Source organism: Leptonychotes weddellii, chromosome 13 (assembly GCF_054177405.1).
Source record: "Leptonychotes weddellii isolate Sample4059 chromosome 13, ASM5417740v2, whole genome shotgun sequence".
NCBI classification, from domain to species: Eukaryota; Metazoa; Chordata; class Mammalia; order Carnivora; family Phocidae; genus Leptonychotes; species Leptonychotes weddellii.
Genome location: NC_138381.1, coordinates 69,073,457 through 69,093,901, shown reverse-complemented (window position 1 = coordinate 69,093,901; position 20,445 = coordinate 69,073,457). Strand labels below are relative to the sequence as shown.

At 46.7% G+C, this 20,445-nt stretch overlaps 1 protein-coding gene across 5 annotated transcripts in view; it reads right to left on the bottom strand.

Annotated features, from left to right (window-relative positions):
- Positions 1-1,308: 1,308 nt before the first annotated feature.
- VSIG10 (V-set and immunoglobulin domain containing 10) overlaps positions 1,309-20,445 on the bottom strand; it is a 30,412-nt gene continuing 11,275 nt past the window's right edge. For 2 of the 5 annotated variants that reach the window (XM_081802111.1, XM_081802110.1), the window contains 7 exons: positions 17,561-17,863; positions 14,946-15,206; positions 10,081-10,374; positions 7,410-7,520; positions 7,107-7,122; positions 5,205-5,422; positions 1,309-4,205 (listed from right to left, as the gene is read on the bottom strand). In XM_081802111.1, the coding sequence (XP_081658237.1) occupies positions 4,150-4,205; positions 5,205-5,422; positions 7,107-7,122; positions 7,410-7,520; positions 10,081-10,374; positions 14,946-15,206; positions 17,561-17,863 (1,259 nt within the window). In that variant the 3' untranslated portion in view covers positions 1,309-4,149. Of the gene's footprint in view, positions 4,206-5,204; positions 5,423-7,106; positions 7,123-7,409; positions 7,521-10,080; positions 10,375-14,945; positions 15,207-17,560; positions 17,864-20,445 lie in introns of those variants that run through there. The other 3 variants (XM_081802112.1, XM_081802114.1, XM_081802113.1) reach the window with 3 other exon arrangements.

The window sequence follows — 20,445 nt, the reverse complement described above, 5'->3', positions numbered from 1 at the left end:
AGGACTGATGAGAGAACTGGGGGAGATGGGGCGGGGAGAAAGCCGGAGGGGCTGGGAACCAGGTGAAAAAGGGGGGAGCGAATAGGAAGGAGACTGTCGCTCGAGAACGAGGACCTGAAGACACCAGGGATCAAGGGAACTGGGGGGGGACAAAAAGCGGGGGCCGAGGGAAGAATTGGGGGGAGGGGGTCCGGGAACTCCAGAGCCGGTGAGAGGCGGGAAGGAAGGAACGAGCCTGGGGAATAAAATGGGGGCGCTGAGGCCGGGAGCTCAGAGGTTAAATGGGAGCTTTGGTGGAGGAGCCCAGCTCAGGGGTTAGGAATGGTAAGCCGCCGGTTTTTGAAAATGGGAACTAGAAAAAGACAAACCCGGCGGAAAATGGAGGGTGAAAACGAGCATGTCAAGGTTAAAATGGGCGGTGAGAAAGGGGCAGCGGGCCAGACAAAAAAAAAAGGGGGGAATCCAAGAAGAGTGGGGGTCCAAACCTGGACAAACTGGGTAAACATGGGTGTGACCTAGGAGGACGGAAGTTCACGCAAAGAGGTGTTGGGGACAACAGGGAGAGAAGCGAAACAGGCCAGGGGTACAGTGGGGACTCAGAAACCAGCTTGGATTAAACCCACACATATTCAAAGGGAGGGGCTGGGTGGAAAGGAACGTGGGACACTGAGGTTAAGGTAGAAGCATGGGTTTGGTTAGAAAGGATGTAAGTTAAGGTGGAACCGCTGTGATAAAGAGATGGGGAGCAAGGCCAGGGCAAGGAGGAGGGAGCCGGGAGCGAGACTGGAGGGCAGTAAAGAAAGGGGTGGGAGGAAGAATGACCTAAGAGGGAGACTGACTTGAAGCTTCCTCTAAAAACTGCGGTCTAGCCTGGGCCTAGGACAGGAAAGTGGGAGGTCCCATGAGACATTATGGGGGTTACAATTAGCTGAGCCCAGTAAAGAACTCCCAAGGCCACCCACAACTACAGGACAGCTGATAGAATTCATCTTTTCAGCCAGCCCAGCAGCAGATCCAGGTTCTCCCTGAAGACTGCTACCCTAACCCTTTAATGTTAGAAAGCATGCAGTCTGACCAAAAAGAGGTATGGCAGGGAAGGGGGACAAAATGGAAGAACAAGTTTCTCAAGGAGATCAGGAAAGGTGCAGGAGTCTCAGTGTGAGAGAGCATCTATAAAGAATAAAATGGCAATGAGAACGTTTTTATTGCCAACACAGGGAAAGCCAGTAAAAAAAACTGGGGGAGGCAAACCCATTTCTCCAAATCTTTCAGTTTACTAATCAAGTCTAAATCAAGATCATTAAAGCATTTATTTAAAAATAACTTTATTCCATAATCTTTTAAAAATTCATATTATAACCTCAGAATAAATTTCTCTGTCCCCACCCCTCCCACAGCACACCAAATATTAACATGTAGATAATGCAGAGGGATCTAATTTTTCTTCGCAGCAGTTCCTGGTCAGTCCCACGGTGAGAATTACCAGTTGGCACTTACTGCATCACAATAAATTTTACCTGGCAAGGATGATTTTCTGACTTTTGGTGTATCTTCCATGGTGGGTTGTCTGCAGTCTTAGGGCCTATATGTGCTTGTGAGAATTAGAATATCAAAGCCGCAGGATTGCCTGAGCCCTTCCCCAGTGTCTCCTTCTGAAATGTCAGTTGTGATAGCCGTTCAGTATTTATCTTCCTGGTTCTGGTAAGTGGATCTTGGAGTTCAGAATACCTTCCGATTCGATTGTGTAACAGCACAATGGAACAACCTGGACTTTGCCACAGAGAGTTTGTAACCCACTGTCTCATGCTTGTAGTTTTAGGGATGAGTCATCTTAAAATAAAAGAAAGACCTAATTCTTTAACAATCCTTTAAAACTTGAAGGCTGCCGATACCTGTGCTCTCAACTGACCCAGGGCTCAGATATGAGTGACCAAAGTCGTGACTCAGCTAATCTAGGGTGTAGAGCGTTTGGCAACAAGACCTTGAAGCCCCCAGTTGCTAGCGGAAAACCCTTGCCCCAAAGATTTCCTATCATCAGGTGCGTGTGCAAGAGAAGAAGTTCTGCAAAGCGTCTCAGTGATCTTGCAAATCATTCTCTGCGTTCCTAGCTAGGAATTTTTTTCCTGTTTTTTTTTTTCTTTTTTAAATATGGTTGCCTCTGCAGAGTGAACCCTCAAAGTCAGGAATTTAATCGTGGAAGATTCTAAAGGGAGACAGACTCAGAGTTCAGTGATTTAGAAGCAACTCAAGTCTCCTGTTCTGAAACAGTGACTTGGGCTGTCCAGAGTGGCGACATCCAGGAAGTGCTGGGCGGCAGAAGCCCCAGCACATAAGAACCGCAGTTTGCTATACACCCCAGATTAGCTGGGGGTAAGAACCTGCAGCCAGCCTCTGCGATCCACAGGGCTCTCAGCTGGGGATGGGGTTCACTCCTAGTCATTTGCTCAGTTCAATCTTTTCATCCAAGAAAATTAGACTCCTCCCCGTGACACCTTTTTCTTCGCAGCAGTTCCTGGTCAGTCCCACGGTGAGAATTACCAGTTGGCACTTACTGCATCACAATAAATTTTACCTGGCAAGGATGATTTTCTGACTTTTGGTGTATCTTCCATGGTGGGTTGTCAGCAGTCTACAGGGGAACGCTGCAGACAACCAGCTTCTCATCTTACTGGAGTCCCAGTCCCTGTTATTTGGAGAAAGGAAGCTCTCCCTTAAGCCTTAGCTCTTGCCCAGCAAGTGGGATATGAACATTAAAGAGTGCAAACTCAAGTCAGATTTTCATGTTTAGCCCACATCTTTTGCACCCTTATTAGGTCTCTGACATATAAGAGATGAACATATCAGAGACGAACAATCTCTGGGCTGTACAGGGATCTGGAAACAGCAGCTTAAACTCATCAGATGTTATTTCATTCAAAACTTTACATTGTTGATCAATGCATCCTCATACTCTCCTTAAGTAGGAGGAAGGAAACAAGTTTTCCCCGTCCCCATTTCCAAGATCGAGAAATGGAGGCCAGAGGAACTAGTCTGCCCAAGGAGTACTTATCACCAGGTACTCCATCGCAAAACATTTCTCCTGCCTTCTTTCAAAGCCACAGGAGAAAGGGGAGAATGGAAAAATCTGCAAGCTACTAGGGAGTCACCCAAGAGGCTTTTGTATCAATATGAAGCTCTGCAAAATGAGAGGTTCTAATGAAAGGCACTTCCTCTTAGGGGCCCCTACCTCTTTTGAAAAGAATTACACCTCCAGGGAAGCAAATAGCGTCAGGAGAGCCCTGATAATGCTTCCTCTGAAACCATTTTACAAAGAAGGAGAGGCCCAGGCAGCAGCCTGTAACTTACAGATGACATAGTTTCTTCCACTAGGAAAGGCAGAGGAGAGGATAAAGAACATCTACTGAACACCTGCTGGATAGCACTTTCCCCTCCACAATACCTCATTTAGTCCCCACCATACCCTGTAAGGCAGGTATGATTTCACCTATTTTACAGATGAGGAAACTGAGGCCCCGGCAGAGGAAAGCAACGTGCCCAAGGCCAGGAAACCAGTAAGGAGCAGGGCCCACGTTCAAGCCTAGGTGTTTACAACTCCGAAACCTGAGCCAAACTGCCTCCCTTTGACTCCCCATCAGTCATCCCTTTTCCAGGGAGGTGACGTCTGCCTGGCTTTCCGGGCAGTGATAAAGGAGGTGTCCCTATCACCCCACACTATTCCCTTGTGTGTATGGGGCAAGCTGGTCACGGACCTCTAAGAGTGTACTGGGAGCACTGTGCATGGAGGCCAGGTGCTTTCCCCCACTCTTGTCCCCTCCAAATCAGCATCAGTCAACCTGGATCAAGCCAGAGTCACAGTGAAGGGGGCACCTCAGATGCCAAATGCACCTTTCCCCGCCACGCACTGCCTGTTCCCAACACGTTTTAACATCAATGAGAAAACTTAACAGCAAATCAAACCAATTTAGAAAAAAAAAGGGGGTGGGGTGGGGAAGGGAATCTGTGTGTGTTTTTCTTTTTTCGCTGAGTGTCCCAAACCATTTTCAGCCCTCAGGCAGGGGTGCAAGTCAAGTCAAAGCAGGATGAAAAGCTCATCTTCAACGTAGCTTTCCAGGCTTTTAAGATGGGATAACGGAGGATAGTTCTCTTTCTTCAAACTGGCCTGTCTTCTTCTTGAACGATGTCACTCTGCTCCTCACTGCTGTCGTCTGGACAGGAGGGAAAAGCAGATCCGAGTCTGAGTGAGCTAAACAAGAGGTCACTCCATCTCCACCATCCGTTTTCAATCACTGCACTTCCTAGTCCTTCACCGGTAAGCCTCAGAACGGGAATTCACAGGGGAGCAGGTGGGGCAGGGTGTGTGTTCCCCTTTTCTCCTGTTCTTTTCACTCAAGATCCTCTAGACGTGCTTGATACTGCTTGATACTGCATCACCTGATTCGTGCCAGTCCCCTCACCTGGAATTCTCTCTCTCTCCTTTCTGCTTATTCAAACTCAACTGTCCTGAAAGACTTGCTTCATATCCTCCTTCTGCCATTAAGCGTCTCCCAACCAATGCACCCCTGAACCACTCACCTCTCTCTGAGGTCCTGTGATTTCTTTTTTAAAGATTTTATTTACTCATTTGAGACAGAGAGATAGAGAGAGAGAGAGAGAGCATGAGCAGGGAAGAGGCAGAGGGAGAGGGAGAAGCAGGCTCCCCGTCAAGCCAGGAGCCAGACGCGGGGCTTGATCCCAGGACCCCGGTATCCATGACCTGAGCTGAAGGCAGACGCTTAACGACTGAGCCACCCAGGCGCCCCTGAGGTCCTGTGATTTTTAAGCCTATCATTCCTCTGGCAATAATCAAATTCCTCCTTGCAACAGCTCTTCTACTGCTCTCTCAAAGTGATGGTTCAATCTTGCTTCCGTCTTAAGTTTCCCCAAGTTTTCCTCGGTACCCTCTGACTGGTCTTGGAAAGCTCCCTGCCTACAGTTATGATCGGTCTTTTTTTTTTTATTCCCCCAACAATGCCAATATCGTGCCTTTCCCAGAGCAGGTCCTTGATAAATGTCTGTCAGTTTAATTGTGGGGTCGGGAGTTGACAGATCCTAGATGAAGCTTTAACTACCTTCCCCACCCTTTAAAACTAGACTCACCTCTCAGAGATTCTTACTGGGAGTCCCAGTGCAGCCTAACAGAGTGCTTTGAAGGAGAAAGAGCTCACCTTGCAGAGCCTGGAGCCCACTGCCCATCCAGTCGACATTCCCATTCACCAGGGCAGTCACTCTGTGAACGTGGCCATGCTTACGGATTTCTTCTGGCGATGCCTCTCTCTCATTTGCTTCTTCCTCTTCTTCCTCCTCTTCAGCGGCATCTTCCTCCTCTACCTCCTCCTCTTCTTCTGAATCCACCAAAACCATGACATCCCCCATGTCTTGTCCCCTAATTTCCAAAGGGGAAGAAATAATCAAGAAGATACCCCATTTTTTTTCCCCTAACATCAGCCCTCTCTGAAGAGAAAACACTGGATTGATGGCAACCTCTTTTGTAACATGGAAAATTCTTTGTGCGTTCACCTCAGTTAAGAGAGGATGGTGTGATTGTAATCTCTCAAAGAGATGCAGCCACAGATTCCTACAGACAATCATGTATTTTCCTGGGTGGGTTTTATTACTCCCCTCTGCTCCTTGGGCAGGTGACTCTTTGTCCCAGGAACCTACCATTTTAGTTCCCCTCACAGCACGTACACGAATGCTACGTTCCTTTCCTGAAACGCCCTTTATTTCTGCTCTACTTACTGAAACTTTGCCTCCTACTCATTATTCAAGGCCCAGGTAAAGTCCTCTCCCTCCCCGCAAGCCCTTGAACCATGATTGCACTTGGAGTCCATGCCCAGCGGTTTAGCATTTAATTCTCCAGTTCACTGCTGGTTCTGCCTACCCAGCCAGACTGTGCATTTCTTACACATGCCACGGGCCAGTGACAGTGCTGGAGCATTACATTTTCATATAATCTTCACAGTCTCCTTCTGGAAAACCGATGAGGAGACAGAGGCTCAGAGAGAATCAGAGATTTTCCAAGAGCACAGGGCTTGGGAATGGCAGAGGTGCAAATCTGAGCCCAGGTCCGCTAGTTACAAAGCGTTTTTCCACTATGCCTTGCTGCCTCCTCCTGTGAGAAATAGGCCTGGGGAATGAAAGGCTCACTGGGGAGATGTCCCTCAAATACAGGGCAGTAAAGGTAACATTTTCCCGTGAAAGATCATCCCAGAACAGGAATATCCCTTCATAAACTGGTTAAAAGGAACAAAGAGAAGACTTCTTTGCTCCAATCCAGAATCTCTTTAGGAAATGATTACACAAGTTCCATTTAGTTACCTTGTCCCTACTGAGGTTTTTTTTTTTTTTTTTAAGATTTTATTTATTTATTTTAGACATAGTGCGCAAGCACAGGGAGGAGCTGAGGGAGAGGGACAAGCAGACTCCCCGCTGAGCACAGAGCCTGACTTAGGGCTCAATCCATGACCCTGAGATCATGACCTGAGCCAAAATCAAGAGTCAGACGCTTAACCGACTGGGCCAACCAGGCGCCCCCTGAGATTTCCTTTTGGGAGAGCATGCTCAGACTAGTCTTCCAAAACATGCTGTGAGACTATGACTTATTCTTCCTTTCAGCTCTTTTTAGGAAATTAAATAAAATAAATGCGCACATGCCTGGGCTCACAGCCCACACACCATCTTTATGCTTCAGTGAGAGCCCAGCTTGAGGTCTGGGGTCTGGTACTACACCCTGAGGTCTGGCATCACAAAAAGAGCACAGACTTCGGAATCAGTCAGACCTGGATCGGAACGCAGGCGCCACTATTCATTTCCTGGGTGAGCTTGCAGAAATTACTTTAACTCCCTGAGCGTCCATCTCCTTATCTGGAAAATGGAGGTGCCACCACCCTCCTGAAGAGTTTATGAAAGAGTTTCCAATAAGGCCTAACGAAGCCCCTCCACCCAGTGTTCAGCACATGGTGGGTCCTCCACAGCGGCTGCTAGTATTGCTCTTACAAAGAAAACAAAAACAGCAGGGAAGACAGACCACAGAAATGGGTTTTTGACTCGATTCTAGGAACACTCACCTGAAAGTGCTTCCTACTGAAGGGAGAAAGGAAAGAAAATTAATATCCAGTAACATCCACTTCAGCAAAGTTTTTAATCTAATGTTTGCAAAAGAAACGGAGAAATGAGAAAACTGACCCAACACGACAGGTGACAGGGTGTTCCGGGATGGTACTTAAGTGACTCATTATTGTACATCCGGCCCCAGTCAAGAAGCCTATAGAATGGGACCTTGGGTAGGAGCACAACCGGGGCCTCCTTCCCCCACCCACACCCTTTCAAGAAGCCTCAAAGGTAAACGAAGGGACCCAAGAAATCCTTACCTTTCCAGCAGAACACGGGGTTGTAATATAACATAAGCCCTGAGATGATAGCCAGTCCCAGCAGCAGGAGGCTCATGATGGTGCCCACAAGTCCCCCGATATTTAAAGGCTCTGCAAAGACAAATCACACTATTTATTTTATTTTATTTTATTTTTAAGATTTTATTTATTTATTTGAGAGAGAGCATGAGAGTGGGGAGGGTCGGGGGAGAAGCAGACTCCCCGCTGAGCAGGGAGCCCGATGCGGGACTCGATCCAGGGACTCCAGGATCAGGACCTGAGCCGAAGGCAGTCGCTTAACCAACTGAGCCACCCAGGCGCCCCCACACTATTTATTTTAAAGATTTTATTTATTTATTTGACAGAGACACAGCGAGAGAGGGAACACAAGAAGGGGGAGTGGGAGAGGGAGAAGCTTCCCGCCGAGCAGGGAGCCCAATGCGGGGCTCGATCCCAGGACCCTGGGATCATGACCTGAGCCGAAGGCAGACGCTTAACGACTGAGCCACCCAGGTGCCCCGACAAATCACACTACTGATTCATTCCATTGATTCTTTGACGTGCTGGTCAAAGAGCAACAGCTCCCTTCCTCTGCCTGGGTCTCAGTTTTGTTTTGGTTCCATGATATCCGGCAAGGCATATGACCTCTCCGTAAAGAAGATAAATATCTCATTTCCCGACCTCAGACAGTTTGTGGAAAGCATGTGATGCAAAGGAAGACTGGAAGGTTAAAATCTCCAGACATCAAGACTGTTTATAAGGCCACCGAAATGAAGAAGGTGAGCTATTGGTCCCATGATAAACAGTAGTGATGAATGGAACAGAATAGAGAACCCAAGAACAGACTACACGTAAAAGAAAATTTGATAGATGATAGATTAGTGAGTAAAAGAGGAATTATTCAAGAATGGTGCTGGAATCGATGGCTATCCAAATTTGGGCGGGGGAGAAACTCAATCCCCACACCTCACACCATTCACAAAAATCAATTCTAGATGGGTTAAAGATTTAACTGTAAAAGGCAAAATGTTAAAACTTTTTAGGAGAAAGTATAGGATAGTATCTTTGTGGCCGTGGGGGAGATAAGATTTCTTGAGATGTAAAAATTGCTAATGATATAAGATCCATAAAATTAACTACATGAAAGTAAGAATGTCTGCTAATCAAAGGATACCAAAAAGAAAGCAAAAAAAGACAAACAAGCTAAAAGGAAATACTTGTAACATGTAAAACTAACAAGGAATTAGTATGCAGAATTTCTAAAGAACTCCTACATATCTGTAAGAAAGGGGAAAATGTCAAAAGACACAGTGAGTATTTCACAGAAGAAACACAAATAGCAAACATATGAAATAATGTTCAATCTTCTTGGTAACACAGAAGGGCCAATTAGAACAGTAAGATTCCATTTTACATGTACTTAATGGGCAAAAATCACAAAGCCTGAAGGCAAAAATGCAGAACAACTCAACACTCTTCAATACTGCTGCTGTGAATAGAAATTGGTACGACCACTTTGGAAAATGATTTGCTATTATCCCAGAAAGATACAAATGTGCATAACCCTTCCTTTCTATTCCTTCTACATATGTCCTAGAGAAATATTTGCCTAGGGACCTGCTATATATGTGTACACAAGGAGCTGGGTAAAAGATTTTCATGGCAACACTTTTGCTCATCACAACAACAACATCAAAATCAGAAACAATACCAAAGTCTATCAGCAGGAAAATTAGTAACTTAGTTGTGGAACCATGACACAGTAGAAAATCCTACAGCAGTGAAGAGGTACAAAGTATAATTACACATGTTGGCATGAATAAACCCTAGGAACAAAATGTGGAGTGGAAACAGCAAGGATTTCACTATGTAGTAAAATTTTTCTTGAATAAAAAAATTCAGGATAGTTGCTTACCTTTTTCAGGAGGCCCAGGATGAGACTGGAAAGGGGTCTAGAGGTAGGGTTGGCCGAAAAAAATACAACATGCCCATTTACTTTGGATTTCAGATAAACAATGAATCCTGTTTTAGAATAAGTATGTCCCATGGAAAATGTGGGATATACTTACACTAAAAAATGCTTTGTTTTTCTAAAATGCAAATTCAAGTGGGCATCCTGGTTTTTTTTTTTTTTTTAGCTTTGTTGTCATTTTCTAAATCTGGCCACGCTACCTACAAATAACTTCAGCATTGTAGGCACCCCTCTGTATCTTAAGCGGGATGGTAGTTTCTCAGGTGTGCATTTTGCTATTATGCTTCACGACTTACATTTTTTGTTTTTTATGTATTTTATATTTATAATATATATATTCTTTGGGATGTAACAAGTTATTATTTTTTTAAGTTTTATTTTATTATTATTTTAGCAATCTCTACACCCAGTGTGGGGTTCCAACACATGACCCCGGGATCCAGAGTCACATGCTCTTCCGATGGAGCCAGCTAGGCGCCCCAACATAAATTCTTTTTTTTTTTTTTTATCCCCATGCAATGTTAGAGAGTTACGACTGGATAATAGTTTTTCCACCTTATCAAGTCACAGTCAAGCAGATACGCCTTCTCCCCAGTGGCAGTGACCCGCGTAATAGGGAAGAACCAAACTGTCCCCATGCTGGTGCCTGGTCCTCTGAAGCTCTCACCGTCCTCCTTTGGGGCCCCTGCCCTCACTCACCTTTCACGGTCAGCCAGATGTCCACCTGCCGCACCCCCACAGGGTTCTCAGCCTGACAGACATAGTAGCCCTCATCCAGGGCCTGGGAGCAGTTGCGGATGGTGAGACTGGAGATCTGGCCATTCTGCGTGATGAGATAGTGGCCATTGGGCTGGAGGACCACCTCAGGCTGGGTGAGGTTCCTCAGCCACAGGATCTTGGCAGGGGGGTAGGCTCCAGTCACTTGGCAGGTGAGCGTCACATTGCCCCCCACGAAGCAAGTCCTCATGGGCTCAGAGAGAAGGGAGGGGCTCCCTGGTGATCAGAACGTAAAGAAAGACAAACGTTCAGGGAGACTCAAACCATGGCCTGAGATTTTCAAGAATATTACTACCTTCCTGATGAAGCAACTCCAGGAATTTCTGTCCTGCACTTGGTCTCATGTAATAATAAAAGCTAACATTTATTGAGCATCTACTATGGGCTAGGCACTGTTAAACTTACTACCTCATTTTGCAGATAAGGAAACTGAGACCCAGAGAAAGTTAAGTTACTTGCTCAAAGTCACACAACCAAATAAGTGGTGCCCCTAGGATTTTGGGTGACCAACTGTCCTAGTTTGCTGAAGCCTGAGGGGGTTCCTAGGACACGGAGCTTTCAGTGAGAAAACTGAGAAAGTCTTGGGCAAACCAGGATGAATTGGTTACTTTTTAAATTTTTTTAAGATTTTATTTATTATTTGAGAGAGAGGGAGGGAGAGAAAGAGTGCGCGCGGGGAAAAGGGCAGAGGAAGGAAAGAGAAAACCCCAAGCAGACTCCCGACTGAGCACGGAGCTGGATGTGGGGCTCGAGCTCACAACCCTGAGATCGTGACTTGAGCCAAAATCAAGAGTCAGACACGCGGGGCGCCTGGGTGGCTCAGTCGTTAAGCGTCTGCCTTCGGCTCAGGTCATGATCCCGGGGTCCTGGGATCGAGCTCCGAGTCGGGCTCCCCTCTCAGCGGGAAGCCTGCTCGCCCTCTCCCACTCCCCCTGCTTGTGTTCCTGCTCTCGCTATGTCTGTCAAATAAATAAATAAAATCTTTATCAAAAAAAAAAGAGTCAGACATGCAACTGACACTGAGCCACCCAGGAGCCCCGAGTTGGTTACTCTTGTAAGCCCAAGTTGCCAGGCTTTTGTAGCCCACATTCCTCATCTACACTCTAGGCTTGCATGCATCATAGCCACGTTGCTCATACAAAGAATGGGTGCACAGCCTGCCAGGAGTGCTTGAGGGGACAATGAGGCAGCTATATTCATTTCCTATTGATGCTGTAACAAACTGCTACAAACTGATTTAAAACAACACACATTTATTCTTTTCTAGTTCTGGAGGTCAGACGTTGGAAATGATCCTGTGGGCCTGGAATCAAGGTGTTGGCAGAGCTCATTCCTTCTTGGAGGCCCCCGGGGGGGGTGGGAATCCATTTCCTCGCTCTCTCAGCTTTCCGAAGCCACCTGCATTCCCTGGCTCCTGGCCCCTCCTTGCCCCACTCCAACCTCTGACATCTGTCATCATGTCTCCTGCTACTGAGTCCCACCCTTCTGCCTCCCTTTTAGAAGGACCCATGTAATGACATGGGGCTCACCCCGATAATCCAGGATAATCTCCCCATCTCAAGATCTTAATCCCAGCTGCAAAGTCTCTCTTGCCATGTAGGGTAAAGTCACAGGGATTAGGACATGGACATCTCTGTAGGGGGAACATTAGTCTGTCTATCACAGGTCTGTCCTAGACAGCTCCCAATGCAGCATCCCTGTGGCCTTGGGGTCTGATCTGACTTGGACACAGGGAACTGTAAGGTCTCCCCTAGAGATCCGTGATGTGAGCACTCAGCTCCTAGGGTGATTGTGAGAACAAGCAAGAGACCGTGTGGAAAACACCGAGCACAGCACCTTGCACACGCTCTGCACTCAGTAAATGTCAATGTCACTATTATTGATATTGCCTATTTCATGGTTCTCGGACTTCTCGCTCCAAGTAAATTTTAAGACCTTCAAAGGTCAGGACTCGGTATTCCTCCACGGGACCCGGTGCCACGCTAAGTACATAGCTCTTACCCAAAAAGATTTGCTGGACTAGGTCCCAAGGAAGGGGGTCCCCGAGGGAGGCAAGGGTTCTGGGGTCAGCCCAGCTTGGGCTAAGTGCTGGCTTCAATCACTTACAAGCTAGGTGAATCTTGGGTAAGTCGGTTCACACCGCATCACATCTGCAACTTACAAAACGTCCTGTCTAACCTGCAGGCTATTGCAAGGCTTACAAACAACATGTGAATGATCTGGAAACAGGCAAAGAAAACCCTAAACCCTAAAAGAGCAGGACTGACAGAGGTGACCCCTTCAAAATCAGAAACTGCAGATCACAGCAGGGATGAGGCACAAATGTAGTTTAGGAGCCAAGGAGGACAGAAGAATACCTATGACAGGCACGACAGTTCTATGAAATTAACTGATAAAGTTAATATAAAGTACTCTTAGGGAATAATAGGAAAAGATGAACCCAATAGAAAAACAGACAAGATATGAACAGATTAATTCATAGATGATATATAGGGACGCAAGAAGCATATGAAAATTGCCAAGCACACCAGGATCAAAGAAACCCAAATTAAAACAGTTATGCCACGTCCTAATGAACAAATAGGAAAAGTCTAAAAAAATTAATGATTTAATGGTAACACTCCACATCGATGGAAATCCTGGGAACGAAGTACTCACACACAGTCACCGCCAGTGGGTAGGGCTTCTTTGTGAGGTGATGGAAATGTTCTGGAAGTAGACAGCGGTGATGGTTAAGTACAACGTTGTGAATGTACGTAAAACCACCACATTATACGCTTCGAAATAGTGAAGTTCATGTTATGTGAGTTGTATCTCATTAAAAATAAAATTGCAAACTACCAGTTGGGCTGGATTTGGCCCATGGGCCATCGTGTGCCAAGCCCTGTTGTAATGCAGAAAGTGAGCCTTGTCCCTTCTGTTGCCCGAGGCCAGCCAGGTACCGGACACAGATCAGACACTCGGGACATGTTTGCTGAATGAGTCAGTGGGGAAGGGACAGCCATGTGAATGCCACTTGCCTGGGACAACAAGCACCTCCTGGAACAGCAAGGCTCTCTTCTCAGCAGGCCAGCGCTCCACAGCCGCCCCTCTGAGGTAAATTATCCTGACAGGCCGTGAGGAAAATCCTCCCCACGGCCAACAAAACCCAACACTCTCTGGTCCTTGCGTCCGGTTGTATTAGATCCCCAGGGCTGCTGTCACAAAGCACCACAAACCGGGTAGCCTGAAGCAACAGAGCCATTCTCTCATGGCTCTAAAACTCAGAAGTCTGAAATCAAGGTGTCAGCAGGCTTGATTCCTTTGGAGGCTACCGAGGGAGACACCATCCCATGCCTGTCTTAGCTTCCGGCGGTCGACGGCCATCATGGGCATTCTGGGCTTACAGAGGCATCACTACAGTCCCCGCCTCCATTATCATGTGGCATTCTCCCCGTGTGTCTGTGTCCAAATGGCCCTCTTGTAAGGATAGCAGTCGCGGGAATAGAGCCCACCATAACCCAGTATGACCTCATCTTAACTTCATCACACCCGCAAAGACTCTTATTCCAAATATGGCCACATCCACAGGTAGCCAGGATTAGGACTTGAACAGATGTTTTTTGGGGAGACACAATTCAACCCACAACAGCCATCTAGCCTCATGGATACCTCATGCACGGCCCTCTGGCTACACTGGCCTTCTCTCAGTTCGTCAAATGCCAGGTACATTTCCACCTCAGGGCCTCAGCATTTGCTATTTCCTCTGCCAGGAACACTCAGCCCACCCGGCCAGCTCCTTCCCATCCTTCAGGTCTCTTCTCAAAACGCTACCGCCACAAGGAGACCTTCCTGTCCCTGAGGAACAGTGGCCCTCTTCCTAGAAGAGACTCTTTCACACACCCCATTTCATCCTCTTCACAAGTACTATCACTATCTGAGCCTACCTTACTTGTGTTTGGACTTTGTCTTCCTCTCACCCCCACCCCCACACAGAAGAATCTATGAAGGATGAGTGGTCGTGGTTCCAAATACACGTCCAGGAATCATGTGACACTCTTCCCTTCAAAAAGTGGAGCCCAATTCCACCCACTCCCCTTGAAAGTAGAGTCAGACTGTGACTCACTTCTAACGAACAGAAGAGGCAGTCGGGATGCCATGTGACTTCTGAGGCTAGGTAGTTCAGAGAAAGGATAGCGTCGGCCTGGCTTGCTCCCTCTTGCATCACTTGCTCTGGGGAAAGCCAACACCATATTGTAAAGACAGTCAAGGGGCCCTGTGGAGAGACCCACATGGAGAGGAAGCAACCTGCCACGCATGTGGGTGAGCACCTTGGAAGTAGATCCTTCAGACAATTTCAACCCTCCTAACCAGGTCTTGCAGCTAAGACCCAGGAATCATGGAGCCAAGACAAACCCACTGTGCCCTGTCTGAGTTCCTGGCCCACAGAAATCATAAGATAAATAAATGATGTGTTGTTGTAAGCCATTAATTCTGGGGCTGTTTGTTACATAACTAAATGAACCACGCCCATCTTGTTCACCACTCCATCCCCAATACCTGGAAACAGTACCTGACACATAGCAGGTGCTTAATTAGTATCTGTCAAGAGTGGAAAACAGCTTGGATGAGAACCAAGAAGCTTGGTTAGGCATCTTTAACGTTTGAAAGGAAGGAAACACAAAGCAAAAGAAGAAACAATTCAGTTCACTGCGATATCTTGGGATTTCTTTCCCAGACCTTGCAAACGGTTCTCTCAGAATAAAGACGGGTGGACCCCAACCCGGGACGAGGCAAGCCAGACTCACTGATCTGTACTGCACAGCTGGCTCCCAGCTCCGGCCCCACTATGTGGCTCCCAACACACTTGAACTTCTTGCCATCTGACAGCTGGGACTGGTTCAGCATCTCCACTCCCAGCTTTGACGTCCCCACGACCACACCTCCTGGCTCTTCTGTCCACAGGAAGTCCGGGTCTGGGTATCCCCCGTCCCAGCGACAGGTGAGCTGCAGCATGAGTGATCCTTGTGACATCTCTGCCCGGCACTGAGGGGCTGATGGAGGGGGGACTGCAAAACACCAGAGCATGTGGGCTTAGTCGCAGACTCGGAGATCACCACTGGGCTGGCTCTAAGGATTACAGAACTGGGGCATCAGAGAAACATCATGCCCAGTTAGCGTACCTTGAAATAGCTCCTTAGCACAAATTAGTGTGTGACAATAGTCCGATTTCCAAATCTCCAAGGTTGTGGGCCTTGATTATCTTTGCATTTCTCACTAGCCACAGTGGCCTTTAAATGTGGCTATTTAAATTTAAATTAATTACATTACATTACAAATTTAGTTCCTCCATCACACCACCCACATTTCAAGGGCTCGGGAACCCTATGTGGTGGGTGGTTATTGTACTGGACCATACAGAATAGAACAGTTCCATCTTCATAAAAGGTTCTACTGGACGGTGCTGGTCCCCAGGGGGAGGTACAGGTGGGATTCATCCCCACCCTTAATATATACTTCCTTTTTATTATGTACATGTATTACTAAAAACACATAAAAATTTAACAAGTTACAAACCTGGAAATCCAATGTAACTCATGTGTTAATAACTATATATGAAAATCCACACACATTATAGATGTATAATATGTATATATACATATATTGTATACTTTATATGTATATACATTATACATGTTCTTTTTTTTTTTTAAGATTTTATTTATTTATTTGACAGAGAGAGACGCAGCAAGAGAGGGAACACAAGCAGGGGGAGTGGGAGAGGGAGAAGCAGGCTCCCCGCTGAGCCAGGAGCCCGATGCGGGGCTCGATCCCAGGACCCTGGGATCATGACCTGAGCCGAAGGCAGACGCTTAACGACTGAGCCACCCAGGCGCCCCTTTTTTTTTTTTTTAAGATTTTATTTATTTATTTGACAGAGAGAGACACAGTGAGAGAGGGAACACAAGCAGGAGGAGTGGGAGAGAGAGAGCAGGCTTCCCGCTGTGCAGGGAGCCAGATGCGGGGCTCGATCCCAGGACCCCAGGACCACGACCTGAGCCGAAGGCAGACCCCTAATGACTGAGCCACCCAGGCGCCTCCATTATACATATGTATATATGTATATATTATTTATGTATATATGTATATATTATACATATATGTATGTTATACATATATTACACATTTATACATATATATTATGTATATTGTAGGTATATATGTATATTGTATATGTACAGACATATATTATGGATATATATGTATATTGTATTACATATTATATATGTATGTTTTATATATTTTATATAACATGCATAAATAGAAATAAGTTTGGATCTTACATGGATGGGTAGATACATGTCATCTACAAGATAAATTATTGATACTACACCAAAATGATGGTTAGAATATTCTTTTCTTCTTTACGCTCATCTGTTTCCTCTAACAAGCACCTATGACTTCATAAATAATAAATGTCATTTATGACACAGAACACAGAGACTTATAAAGGCTCCGAATAATGTATGAATTAAGAAAGGTGTTATTATCCCGTTCACTAATTTGTTGTTCTGAAGCTTCCTTTCATTAGCATGGATTATGAGCACACTCCACATGTCTACAGTGGTTTTCATCCAAGGAATCTGCTGTGTCCTCACCCCCAGAATAAAGGTCTGTGGACTGCTGATTCCTAGCAGTGCGAGAGGGCCCAAAAGCTCATGGACAGAATGAGGATGGCCGAACAGATAAACAAACTGTGGTCTTTCCCTACAATGGAATATTAACTCAATCATACAAAGGAATGAAGTGTTGACACCTGCTCCAACATGGATGAGCCTTGAAAACATGCTGCTAAGTGAAAGAAGCCGGTCACACAAGCCACGTGTCTCATGAGTCCATTGACCCGACACATCCAGAAGAGGCAACAGCAGACAGACAGAACACAGACTGGCAGTTGCCAGGAAGCCATGAAGAGAAGAGGGAGTCACTGCTCAGTGGCAATGGGATTTCCATCTGGGGTGATGAGAATGTTCTGGAACTAGACAGAGGCAGTGGTTGTGCAACACTGTGAACGTACCAAATGCCACTGGGTCGTAAGGTTGAAAATGGCTGTTCTGTACTTTCACCTCAATTAAAAAAAAAAAAAAAGCAAGCATGAGGCTTGGCATTAATTTCCTTCTGTGGCTCACAGGGACTCTCCTGTAACCCTGTTTAGCAGCAAGCTTCTAGCAGCGACTCCCTCTCTGACACACAGTGCCTGGTGTGTACGTGTGTGTTGAGAGAGCCGCAGAAGCACGTTAGGACCCGTGAAGCAGGCATGCCTTTGTAGACAAAAGGAAGAGGCACAAACATGCAGTTCACGAAGGGTCAAGGTGAGGACGCGGGGGAGGGGGGAGGGGGGAGGGGAGCACTTCTTACGCACAGTAGACCAGGAGCTCGGTGGTCACCTTTCGCTGTCTCCCAGTGCGCATGTTCGTGGCCAAACAGGTGTAGTTTCCTTGGAGGTTTTGTGACATCAGCAGCAGAGTGAAGTAGCTGACTGTCAGGTTGTTTCCAAAGGGCTCGGTGCTGGAATCTGGGGCCCGAAACTGCCATTCAACCATTGGTGGAGGCCAGGAGCTACTGCTGCAGCTGAAGTCCACCTGGGAGCCCTTGGCCGCATAGACAGTGCCATTGGGGAGCTTGCCGGTGCTGGAGATATTGACCTCAACCTCACAGGGGCCGCCTGGGAATGACAGGGGGAATGGAGAAAGCATTAATTCCTTACGAGTTAACTTGAGCTCCTTACCAGATCGAACAGACACAGAAATGAGCAGGAAGCAGCCAGTGAGGATGACAATATCTATCAAACACTTATTATGTGATAAATGCTATGCCAAGTGCCCCTATGCATTCTAATCCTGAGATAAATGTGGATTTATTGGGGGTGGGGGGCTCAAGCCTTATAGAAAAGGGAAAAAAGCAAATCACTCCTTTTCAGACACACTGGTGAGTGGATCGGGTACCTGTGCATTAACAGAGTGAACACAGCAGACCCACTTGCAAGGTTGGCCTTGGCTGGTGACCACAGCGTGGATTTCAGGAGGGTTTCTGCCATTCCCAGAGCTGACGAGATTGAGGCTCACTGGGCCTGAACCGTTTGTACAAACAGTGTGGTTTAAGCTGAGCACCTGCTTCCCCTCCAGGAGTCTGGAATTTTGGTATGTGCTCGGCAGAGGGTGCCTATGTGACTAGCCCCCAGTGAAAATCCAGGGTGCTGGGTGTCTAAGGGGCTTCCCAGCAGACAACATTTCACACGTGTCGCCACAACTTGTTCCGGAGGAATTAAGCGTGTCCCATGTGATGCCCCTGGGAAAGGACTCTTGGAGGCTCACTCCTGGTTTTCCTTGGACTTAACCCCATGTGCCGTTTCCCTTTGCTGATTTCGCTTTGTAGCCTCTCGCTGTGATAAATCAAATTACATGCTGAGTCCTAGGACTTCTCCTAGAGAATCACTGAGCCTCAGGGTGGGCTTGGAGAGTCCTAGCACAATTTCACACTGAAAGACAAGACACATTGGCTCCAGGCCCAACTCTGGACTCCACTCACTAGCTGTGTGACCTTGGGCAGATTACTTAACCTCTCTGAGCCTCCATTTCCACATCTGTAAAATGGGGGCCATGCTAGAACCTGCCGCAGGGGGCTATGGTGATAATTCAGTGAGTATGGTAGAGCATTCAGAACAACGTCGGTCACGTTGGAAGCACTTGTTAAGTGCTGGATCTTATATGCGTCCCCCTGACATTTCTGAACTTCTTTCTCATCTCCAGAAATGACCTCCCACGGCTGGTACCCAGTGCACCCAAGATGCCGCATCTCTTTTGATGAAAGGAATATAACTAATATCTATTTAGACTAAAGCCATTGAGTGTGTTACCTCACCCAGAGACTCCCCCTTTTATTTTTTTTAAGATTTTATTTATTTGAGAGAGAGAGAATGAGCAGGGGGGAGTAGCAGAGGAAGAGGGTGAGGCAGACTCCCTGCTGAGCAGGGAGCCCAAAGTGGGGCTCGATCCCAGGACCCCGAGATCATAACTTAAGCCGAAGGCAGATGCTTAACCTATGAGCCACCCAGGCACCCTGAGACTTCCCCTTTTAAAAAGAAGAATCCAGGAAGGGCAATGCTTGACCAAAAGAATTTAAACAGAAATAGGCTGGTGGGAAAAATTATTCCAGGAAGGAAAAGGCTCTCCCAGAGCCCCTCAAAGTACAGCATCTACTTCACCTATGTCTGAGGCCATTGTATAACTATAGAAATGGTGGATTCCGGACAATATTCTTGACAATATGCTTCTCAGGTTGGGGCTGGCTCCTAATCGTTGCATGGATCTGCTGGAATCATGTCACCTCCCATAGAGGGTCTGTGGAAAAAATTATGCCATTAGTTTGGGAGGTACCATTTACTGCTGCTGGCTAGCTGGTTAGGTATGCAGACCAGCAGGTAATAGGGCGTGCCCACAGTAGGCAGGCATCCAATGAAGCAGAGGGCATCTCTGTAGTACTAAGAGTCAAAGCCCAGGCCAGCAAAGGCAGCGCGTTAGATTAGACAGCCTGGGTCTTGTGAATTGTGGTCTGCAGGGCCACGGTGGCCTGGCATGGACTGTGTGGACCCCCAGAACCTGGCTGGGAGGGGCTTTTGACCACACAATTCTCAGCAAGAAAACAGCGTTGGATACAGGGAATGGATGAGAAGAAACAGGTGGGAGGATTAGAAAAATAAATCAAATGAGAGAACCTTAAAAGCCTCCTGAATTAAGCATTCAGAGGTTACAGCTCACATAAATCCCTTGGGTTGGGTCTGCTTTCTTAATTAAAGCTGATGCCATCTTCTTGATTCCCTGGGCTTCCTCCCTTGCTCTGACTTTACTACCAGAAGGAGGTACCCATTTCCTTCCTTTCCACTGCTCTCTCCACCCACGTGATATATATTCCCGAAGAGAAGCCCACCAGCCCTTTTTTGCTTGCAGGGTGACGGGGGCAATCACTCAGAGAGACAGATGGGAGAGGAGACAAAAATAAAAGAGCAAATAAATAAAAATATAGAGTGGTTACAAAGGTTTGAGGTCTGAGGCCTTGGTTATTGTAGTTTGAATTCTCGGCTCTTTCTTGGATGGATGCCTTAGCCTAGTGGTCATGAGCTTGTACTCTGAATTCACAGACCTTGGTGTAAATCCTACTGCCACTTACAGAGAGACAACCTTGGACAAGTGCCCATTGCTCTCATTCTCTCTTGTCTTTCCTATGAAATGAAAAGAACAGATATAGGGG